General features: G+C 32.2%; 1 protein-coding gene across 1 annotated transcript; it reads right to left on the minus strand.

The window, feature by feature from the left end:
* Positions 1-6,826: 6,826 nt before the first annotated feature.
* Positions 6,827-7,892, minus strand: LOC111370573 (E3 ubiquitin-protein ligase RMA1H1-like). Its single transcript, XM_022992342.1, has one exon. The coding sequence runs from the start codon at positions 7,580-7,582 to the stop codon at positions 6,959-6,961; it is 624 nt and encodes a 207-aa protein (XP_022848110.1). The 5' UTR covers positions 7,583-7,892; the 3' UTR covers positions 6,827-6,958.
* Between the last annotated feature and the right edge of the window lie 3,553 nt (positions 7,893-11,445).

Here is an 11,445-nt window from a genome sequence, read left to right on the forward strand (position 1 = left end):
GAATAGTTCTTATTAATTACAAGCTTTAAAATGAGTACAAATCGATATACTGCATCGCTTTTTATTAAAATCTAATTATTGGACTTTAAATAAGATATAAATTTAAAAAATATTTTTTTCTCCATTTTTTTTCCAAAATATAACGATAAATTTATTTTAAAAAATTTCGTGTGTTATAATATGTGTCTAATAAATAAATGACTCAATAATTATTTTCGACTAGTTGTTAAGTTGTGGACAATGTTAAAACTTTGGTTGCACTGGAGATCAATTACGAAAAAGAGATGACCTGAAACTTAAAAAGAAGAGTTCGAATTCTAAGGAGAAGATGATTTTGAAGAGGAAGATTTTTTGAATATAAAGGAAGGGAATGTTGTGTGTGTTAGAACATGAATGCATAGTTATTAGAGCCAACCCGATGATCAACTAAAAAAAATTACCGGGTTAATGGTTCAATCGGTGGGTTATTGTTAAATTTTAATTTTAATTAAATTTTATTTTTGAAGTGAGAATAAAACAATTTTTTGAAATGTAATATATATATTTTGCTCATAGGAAACAAAGAACCATCATTTGCCATAATGGTTGTGGAGTTAAAATATTTTCTTGCATTCCAAGGTTCAAGTCATGGCTCCAACAAATTTAGAAAAAAACTCCAATTTCTTCTTCATTTTTGTTTTACAAGTTAAGGGTAAAGAAGTCTTTTGACACTTTTAAATAATTAAAACTCCTTTTATTTTTATAAGTTTGGTCAAAGGCCAATTGAACAAAATGCACATTAAAGGGGCCTTCCCAACTCATTGCCCCAAAGGGAATGTGAATTGAAGTCAAATCCTAATAGTAATAGACTTCTACAGAGAGCTGGTGGCAGATTAGTGGAAGAACGCCACCTAAACTGATATTATAGCACCAGAGTATTAGATAGCATTATTCTTAATCAATTGGGGAAGAGTGAGAAATCTTCTTTTTTGGACTAAAAAAAGTTGACGGCAATTAAAAAAAAATTTAAAAAGAAAAAAGCAATAAACGAGAGGTACAGATGGCAGACGCGAAAAATTGGAAGAAATAATTCCATATTTTTGTAGATAAATTCATCAATTATTGTGCAAGAATTTTAAGAATTAATCACGTTTCATCAATTTGTCGGGAGATTCATAATACTCAAGAAAGGAAATGAAGAAATATTGGTGGGATTCGAGAGGCATGGATAGCAGGCGCCGAAAGTTGGAAGAAAAATTAGGAAAAATAATTCCAAAATTTGTACACCAATTTATTGATAATTGTGCAAGAATTTTGAGAATTAATCACGTTCCATCAATTTGCCGAGAGATTCATAATATGAAAGGAAGGAAACGAAGAAATATTATTAGGATTTGTTTGGTGAAGATCAACAATAGTTTGGAATGAATTTTATTTTGTTTATTGGAATTAAACCCAATGATGTCGTTTAACTTTTATTTGTTTTATTTCAACGTTATGAATGATTAAAAATTTTTATGTTAGGATAATGATGTAGCTTAGGGTTTTTGACATTTATTCATTTCCAAGATTTCATATCACTTTAATACGTGTTTATTATTTAATATTTATTTAATAATTCAATTGCATGGACCAATTTGATTGATTTAAAGGTAGTATTGAGAACGAGAGGTGATGTATGATTCTAGCTCGGGTAATTGATAAGTGTATTTTCTACATTTATTTGAATATAAAAATATAGATATTTAATAGTTCTTTTGAACAATTATAGCCTACTTTATTGTATATTTTGTTTATTAGATGAAACTCGATGAATGGAAGTAAAATGGAAAAAACGAAGTGAAAATTGGTGAAAAAGAATAAGATCCAAAGTTTGAGGACTGAACAGCAAAAACACTCATGAGTTGTATCTGACCTCACAATAAAGATTTTAGAATGCTAAAGGTCAATTCAATGCAATTAGAAGTCAAAATGACTAAAATATGATCAAAATATTTTCATAAATAGATTTTATACAGCACAAGAACGTTCCAAATTTTTAGCCGAACATTCAGACCTATTTTGGCCCAGTAAACGTTCAAATTGGAAAAGAGCTACATATAGTAACACTGTAGCACTTTCAGTTATCTTTACAACCCAATTTGAATCGACTTAATTGGATATCGACAAAAAAGGTTATAAAAAAAAATACTTAAGGATGCATAATGCTGATTTTTTTACCCCATGATGGTGCCAAAGCGCCACCAAATTGCATAATATTAAAAGTGTAAATACTCAAAAGTTATGTCAGGCCTCACAATGAAAATTTTAGAATGTTAGGGGTCAATTCAATGCAATTAAAAGTCAAAAGGAGAAAAATACGATCAAAACATTTTCACAAATTGATTTTCTACAGTACAAGGATGTTCCAAATTTTTAGCCAAAAATTCAGACCCATTTTTGACCTAGCAAACCTTCGAATCAGAAAAGAGCTACTTATAATAAAACTGTAGCCCTTTGAGTTATCTTTATAATTCAATTTGAATAAAATTAATCGGATATCAACAAAAAAGGTTATAATAAAAATACTCAAGGATGCGCAGTGCTGATTTTTTTTATCTAAAAGTTGGCTACATCATGGCGCCAAAGCGCTACCAAATTGCGCAATATAAAGTTGTGGCGCTTATCTGGGATGCGGATTTTGGCCTTTTTAAAGCACATAAAACTCCAAATTCGATGAAAACATGGAAGCGCTTATAAATACAATAGAGGCAATTGAAAGTAGTTTCACACATTGAAATACATAAGAACGTAATTTGCGATTGAGAGAGCAAAATCAAATAAGAAAAACAAGAAATCAAGAGCTAGGGCTTGGAATCAATATTTGAGACGAGATGAATTTGATGCATGATTCATTCACTTCTCCACATATCCATTCAAAATTCGATGATGTACTTCATTATTGTTAATTATTTTTCTTCATCTATCATAAATATCTACGCTTTTCATAAGGGTAAACAATGTAATTTATTGAGACCCTTTATTCTTTTATTCAAGATTCAAGTTCTTTTATTGTATATGTGTGGATTTTTATTATGTATTTAATGCTTTGAATTATGAATACTAATTCAATGATTTTGTGAATTTACATATCGAGAGGTGAGTTTTAGATTTAAACCACATATTAAAATATAAATATTTAATGTAACATATGGAGATACCTATACTAACTATTGCGATTGTTATATGAATTTTTAGAACAAATAGTGCATTTAATTAAGATTGATTACATAGAGATATGTGATCGAATTAGTTAAATAAACTCAATGAGAACTCGATATGGATAAATTGAATACAATTGAAGAATTCGATTGAACACTAAACTATATTTATGGATCTTGAATTAAGATTTAAAGGTAAGCAATAGATGAAATTGTTATGCCATAATATCAATTCCATATTTGAATTTTCGACGTACCTTTGTGTGCATATTACTATTTCAATTAATTAGAAGTAGTTAGAAAAATAATCAACACAATCACAATTCATGTTTGGTTTTGTCAAAAGAAATAGTAAACTAAATATTGAATTATAGTTCTCGTGTGAACAATAATCTAGACTCAAAGGTCCGCTATATTACTTGTTATGATATCATACGCTTACGATGGAAAAATGCAAAGCAATCAATACATAGGTGTTTCAGGAGATCGAGAGATAATTATATATTATGCATTCTGTATAGAATTCTTGTAGATTAAAATGTTCATATGTGTGTGAATTTACATAGAGATATAGTAAACCGGGCATATGAATAAGATTAGTGTTAGTTGAAAGAGATCACGAGTTACATTAGGTTAATTTAATTGTTAGCACATATAAAACGGGGTTGAGTGAATTAAAATTCGATGAACATTAAAACAACTTAAGTGAAATAAAAATTCCTAACTACCTAATCTCATAAGCTTCTTAGCTATATTTAAGGAGGTCATCTTAGTTATTTTAGTTAAGTTTATTTACAAAACACATCTTAAATTGATAATTGTTTACTCGTTTGATTTAGATTGAAGCTACGTTTGTTCAAAACACATCTCATATCTTGCTTGCAATCACAAAATCCATGTGGTATCAAAGCCCCAATCCATGAATACTTTGTTTTATGGCATAAAGGAAAAAGTATTGGAACTTTTTTTGAACTCTAGACTACATAGAAAGCATCTTCACTATCACGGATTAATATTCGGTATTCTTCTGGCAACTTTATGCAGTGTTGGATCAATATCAAATTTGAGTTATCGTATTTGTTTGAGTTATTAACGTGTTGTTTGTCAGTTGTTGGTTGTTCATTGGACTCTTTTATGATGGTGGGTACAAGGTATGATTCGCTTCAATCACTTATAAGTATGAATATTCATATAACACATGTATTTTCAATAGACGAGAACGAGGTGGCAGTGAGGACTTGACTCCAAGCAAGGCAATAGAAGCCGACTCACTGAAGTTGAAGTGACAAAGATATAGACTTTTTAGGCTCTAACAGTGAGGCTCTGCTCAAGGTGGCGGTAGAGATATTTGATAAGTGCGTTTTACACATTTATTTTGACTAAAAAAATGGACAATTGTTGATGAATATGTTGAAATATGGCTTGATTTTATATAAATTATGTTTTGTATGACAACATTGATGAATATGGCGAAAACTAGGAAAAATAAGCGAAAAAGAACCAAAATTGAAGAAAACCAAAGTTCAGGGACCAAAGTGTAAATAGTTGAAAGATGATCCGAAAGCATAAATGAGAATGTGAAAGAGCAAAGACCAAATTGGTGAAGACATGAAGTGTCGGAAGAAGAAAAAATGATAAAAGAGGTTAAGAAACAAGAAAACGGAGTTCGAGGACTAAAATGCAACTTTTGGAAGTTTGCCAATACTATGTAGTCGCATAGAAGGATTCTCCATGTAGTTGCCTGCCTATTTTCAGAGACTTGAAGGCTTGATTTTTAATGAACTATGCTATAGCATTGAATTGTACTTCGTTATAAATCTGGTTTCCTTATATGATTTAAATTCGTATGGAAACAAATCTTTGGACATCTTTTAAAACCCAAAAGCTGTCCAAAAGTGTTGATTACACATTCTAACATATTCATAGGGTTTTAGAGCATAGAAGGAGGCAAGGAACGCAAAAATTGATTTGAAGACCCAATGATTCAATTGAAGATTTAAATTTGTGATGTTGTTTCTTTAATACTCTTTTGTTTTCTTCTTTCTAACATGTCAGGCTAGATTTATTCGTACTAGAAGAACAATAAAAGAATAGCATGACTTTTTAATCTTTAATTTTACATAGTTGATCTCAAAAACATGTTTTGAATATTGAATGGTTTATATGAATTTCTTTTTTTCACGATTATTATGCACGGTAATTGTGTGAATATGTTGGCTTATTTTATGCATTAGAAAAAAGGAAAATACACTCGACATGGTATAAATCATCATACAGTCCGATAAAGGATATAGATCTATCGCTATGTCTTAGATGAATCGTTAAGTGTTCATAAAAATTCATGCATTCTTGTATGTTAGCATCCATCATAGAGATATAATTGGATCATATATGAGAATATATTTAATATTACTCGAGAGAAATTGTTGAATATAATAGGAACATTGATTCTTTTTTTTTTTTTTTTTTGGATATCCAAGTATCCCAGCATACACTAGACTAAATCCTGGACCCTCAAGATCCTTGCCCCTAGAACCTTGAAGGGGGTAAATCACGTGTTATGCCTCAACTGGATCACAGGTTCCCCCCATCGCCTGTACACTTCTGCGCACAAGAGATCCTCCTCCAAAGTGATTGTTCCATACCAAATAAATCTGGCTGCAGGTTCCCACCAAAATTCGAACCTCCACCCTGCCGCTGGAAGCAAGACAAATGTTGATTGATCCACAGAACATTGATTCTTCAATATACAATATGTTGTCAAAGTGTAAAACTAAGACTAAAAAGAGTTATTACATGGGAATTCATGATCCTGGTACCTGTGTCATTCATCAAATACAACAATTTGCATTAAACATAATTTGTATTTAGTTTAGTTAATTCTTATTACTCTTGTTTCGGTTAAAATCGCGGTAATAAAAGTCAAACTAAATCAATCTCTGTGGGATCATATTTGGACTCAAAATTTACTTTATTATTTGTTAACGAATCGTATACTTACGATGATTTAAATCAAAATATATTTTCGCAGAACAATGCTGCCTTCCGAAATAGCCAAAGCTGCCACTGACTTCAACAAGCCGGACTACGTCACTCAGCGTGATGCCGTTAACCTACTCGAGACACAGGTGGGCAAGGCAATTTGTGTAACGTAGAGACTATTCCTCTGGGAGTTGTTTTTGACAATTGTTTTGTTTTAACAAGGATAGGACATCACAACACTTTCCACAAGATAAAAGAAATTGCGAGTTTGGGACAGAATACGAGTAAATAAGTGATAAAGAAATTTTGAAACTCTTGCTGGTTCCTAACAGACGTTATTCTCACGGAACCTCTGTATGAATCAGTTGTGCAATGTGTACAACTGGGGTTGACAATGGGAGGGAGGCCCATACTGAATAAAAAAATCGTGGACCCCCCTCTTGCGAGTATATTGTCAGCAGTAGTTGTCAACCGCGGTTGTACAAGAAAATAATTCCTGTATGAATAGTACGCTTCCACTCGTGAAAGATACAATATTGACCATCTGATCCAACTGACTGAATGGTCTTTAACAGTAAATACTTTCCCCTTTCGTTTCTTACAGAGAATGTGGTAAATTGTGTGCTACCGATGAATTTGTTTAACATTGGATCTAGATCAGAGCATAAAAATGAAGAACAATGGATAAGAAATTACTGCAGAGAAGTAGATAAGATCATATATACACTATTGCATCAATATATAACTAGTTATACACATGGGATCAAGAAAGGTTAGCGAAAACTCCTAATATAAAACTAAAATAGAACAAGGCACAAAAGGAACCAACACAAGAGAAAAATCGAAACTCTGCCGAGAGATTTGTTAGCCTGTAATTGCTGCCTTCTTAATCCAGGAGAACTACTTCCCACCAGGTGGTACGAGTTAGGATACCAGTATAAACTCTCTGAATTGCCAAAAACTCTGGCATAAACCATCTCTCCAAACATCCCTATCGTGGGATGTGAAAGATCAATTGGAGACGAAGTATCTCCTTCTACGTTACTGGAATAAGGATCAGATAAATTACGTCGATTTTGATGATCGGGATCTTGTATGGCACGAGCTGTTGGCCTAGGCGGTATATTCTTGATCTTGTGTTCGGTTTCCGAGAGGCAATTGCCCCGGCCATAGAGAGGGACCATCGTTTTTTCCGATATTTCGGTTTTGCAAACTGGGCATCTGGGTAGGTTCTTGTCTGAATCAAGGGAAGCAATCTGAAACCAGTTGTAGATGCAGGGCCAACAGTAGAGATGGCCACAAAGGGTAACTACAGGATCAGACACAAATTCCAAACAGATGCTGCAATCAAAGTTAGGAGAAGTCCTTTCAGAGTCGGGAATGGATTTCCATTCCTGCATAAAATATTGCTCAAATGCCATGTTTCTTTTGATCTCTGAGAAGAAAAGATATTAAGCAAAATATGATGGTACTTGCTTATCAAGACGGCTAGATTCTTGATTGTTTCCTGTCGATCAACAGAGTTACTGGCACAAACAACAGATTGATTCTATGGAAGTACTATTTGTGATTATTCAACAAATACTTGGAACATGATAGATTTAGAATCTGTGTGCGCGATGGAGAGATATTTGTGCAAGAGTAGATTAGGTCAGGTGGGAAAATAAACGTTGAGATGGTTTTATTTTATAGATGGGGCGCATAAAAATTCGAACCATGTTACGTGTACTCGATTTTTTATTAGTTGATGAAGAAAAACACAAAAAATAGATTGAATTAAATGCCGTGTTGAAATAGATATGTCTGTGAAGATGCGGACTACATGCGACCCTATAAAGCTTCACTGTTCCTGGTGGGCACTTGGCAGCAGGATATTTTTTCCCTCTACATATGGTTTTGGCCTAAAAGTTGGGTAAATTGGCAGGCCTGTCGAGTGGGTGATGCAGTATGTGCTTGTGGGCCAACCTTGCTATATAAAGGGCTCGTTTGAGACACATTATTTCAAAAAATATATATTTTTAAACAGTGATTTGACATCATTTCAACTACACATTTTTCAATAAAATAATATTACACACAAATCAAAAACTTTTCCTTATTTTTTAACCATACATTTCTCATCAATACACTATTCAAAAATGTATTATTACCAAAATAATGTGGCCTAAACACCCCCAAATATTATAAACATTCGGGTCCTTGACTCATCTAAATTTTATATATTTGGTCCCACGTCATCAAAGACGTGGATAGCAATTTTGGTTGCACATCTTTAAAAGAGTTAAAGACTCGGAACCTCACTTTTAAAGACATGGAAACTCATAACAAAACTATATAAAAGTTAGAGTTCAATTCTAATTTTTCTTACTATTTTCATATATAATTTTACCAGTATTCTAAACAATATAAAACGTTGGTCGATAGTAAGACCAAGATTCAAACTTTTAGGAGCTTTAACAAGCTTTGACGTAAAATTAAGTATAGATAGATGACAGCCCCCCAGGGCACATTCGAGTTGGTGGATCAATCACATTTGGCGCGCTCGCAACCTCAGCGTGGAACCTTTGATCCAATAAAGGGGCAATTTATTGGTGGATTAATCACTATGGAGGAAAGCTCTCTTGAGGCCAGGAGTTTAGATCGGGTGGGAACCTGTGATCCAACAAGAGCACAACCTACGGTTTATCTCCGCTAGTCACTGAGGGGCCGGTGGCTAGGGGTCCAGGATTTAGTCTGGCGAAGCTGGGACACCTGGGTATAAAAATAAAAAAATATAAAAAAAAAAAAGTATAGATAGATGACAAGACCAAATGAGCTCCTTAGAATACTATTTTACCATTAACATATAATAAAAAAATAGAACCTAGATTACGAATTTATTCAATTATTTAAAAATCACTTAATTTTAGGTTACTATCATCTGTAATTCAAAATTTTCATATGATTAGTGGTGAACAGGGATGTCAATTAGTCGAATCAAGCCGGCTCGTGAGTCAAAATTCGAGGCTCGAGTTGAATTCAAATAAAATTAAGTCAAGTTTTTTTTGCTCGAGCTGAACTGAGCTAAAGTTTAGCCAAAAATTCGAGGCTCGACTCGAGTTTTGAACTCGGGTCTTATCGAGCTTAGTTGGGTTGGCTTGATTTTTATTATTATTATTGTAATACATAGGCTGCCGTGTGCTGCCTATTTAAAGATAGTTTGCCCTTTCTTTCTCGAGCCAGTCCAACGAGTTAAATTACCATTCCTAGTGATGAATACAAGATATTAAAACTTTAATTTGTCATTGTATAAAGTGTAAATTGATCGCACTGGTCAAATTTTACATTTGAATGTTATGAATTTATCATTACTAAATCTCGATAAAGAAACTTCATCTTCTAGTGTAAAAGTAGAAGACAGAAAAGTGAAATGGATTTGCACAAATCAATAGTAGCTTTCATTTAAATAAAAGCAATCAACAGTGTCGGCCTTTGGACACATTTTGTCAATTTTTCAAATGATGTTAACATATTCCACGCTGAATGACTTTTTATTGCCTTCTAGATTCACATTACCGACAATTCATCAAGCTGCTCTTCTAGATTAATTAATTATTACATCTTATTTCATATCCACCTAGAAAGAGAAATGACTCCTGCACAGATCATGTGCTGTGCTCTATTGCACAGGGTTTGTACAGAGCATCTCACATGGAGGATGGACACCACATGTGTGTGTCTGTACAGGCTCCGTGCAGCATTTCTCACCCAGAAATAGTAAAAGAAAAGAATATTTTAGTAAGATAATGTTTGGTATGGATTTTAATCCAATTAACATTAATTTTTTATCGTTATTTCACTATTCTAGCCATTATTTTTGAATTTTTTTCTTACAGGTACAACCCACTTTATCTCTAACGGTCAAAAAATCAATTAACAAAATCCCCACCAAACAAGCACTAAATATTGTGATTCCCATTCTAAAATTGAAAATCGTGAATTATTAACTAACTGAAAATTTTATTTATACTTGAAATATGAATTTGTCACTTGATGGGTGAATAACTTCATAGCGTATCTTTAAAAAACTCTATAAGATATAATCTATTTTAAAGAGTTAATAGTTAAAATAAGCTGCAGGAACTCAAAATTTTAACTTTCAAAATAGAACGTGTTCGTCTCTCCATTCTTACTTTATGATTATTTCGTTTAACAAGATAAAAATTATAATACTCCATATAAATAGTATATTAATTAAAGGATAAGAAGAAATTATTAAATATTTCTTGAAAAAATAAAATGAAGATTCCAATAAAGAGAATTGTTACAAATATTTAAAAAAAAAAATACTTACTAAATTGTTCTCTAATTATTCGTGATAACAACTCCAATGTCACAATGTGCAATGTTTTACGTGTGACAAACAAAATGGGAAGCAAGAAAAGAGCACTTTCAATGGGCTGTGAATTGCACTAATTTTAAGTTATTTATCGTAGAAAAAGAATAAAGATAAATAATAAAAAATTAAATGAGCATATAATTATAAAAATGAATTAATCGAAAAATGTCTAACGTGCTCTCCACAAGGTGGAAGGTGTGCTGACGATGTTCACATTTTTATTTATATATTTATGTTTTTGCCATGTATTTATTTTGGTATGAAATGACATGCTTATTGTAGCAATCCATATATTGAAGATATTAATGCGGTAGTTATAGCCTTTATGACATTTCTATGTATAATTAATAATTTTAGGCGAAGAGGGCAACACTATTATATCATATAAACTAATTTCTTCTAGAAGCCAAGAAATAATAAATAACTTTAATTGACACATGGACCATAGCTAATTTCATAATTCAATCTAGAAAAAATCCATACATGTGCAAGTAGTACGGTGCATTTACCGTCATTTTTGGGCTCAAAACCAATGAAAAATTGTCAAGTGTCAATATATAAAAATTCCGTCAAATATTTTCTGTACTTGTAGTATAACTCTTCAATCTATTGCCTAGGCATGATAAATCTATCTGTTGAAATTAATTTAATTTTTTTTTTTAAATTTTTGCGGAGCTTTCACCGACACGATTGTTGCCAATTATAATTTCTAGTTGATATCAGAAGTTGAGTAAGAAAAGTTTGTACATCTACTCTTACGAATTATATAACTATTTATTCGGTGAAGCCTCCTAAGTTCAATAATGCATAGCATAGCAAGGAAGGATGGACATTTTTTGTAGGATGGGGATATGTAATATCCAATTTAGTCCTTGTGTGGAATAGATTAAATTTTGATTTTAATTC

The sequence above is a fragment of the Olea europaea genome, chromosome 21, assembly GCF_002742605.1.
Source record: "Olea europaea var. sylvestris chromosome 21, O_europaea_v1, whole genome shotgun sequence".
Lineage (NCBI taxonomy): Eukaryota > Viridiplantae > Streptophyta > Magnoliopsida > Lamiales > Oleaceae > Olea > Olea europaea.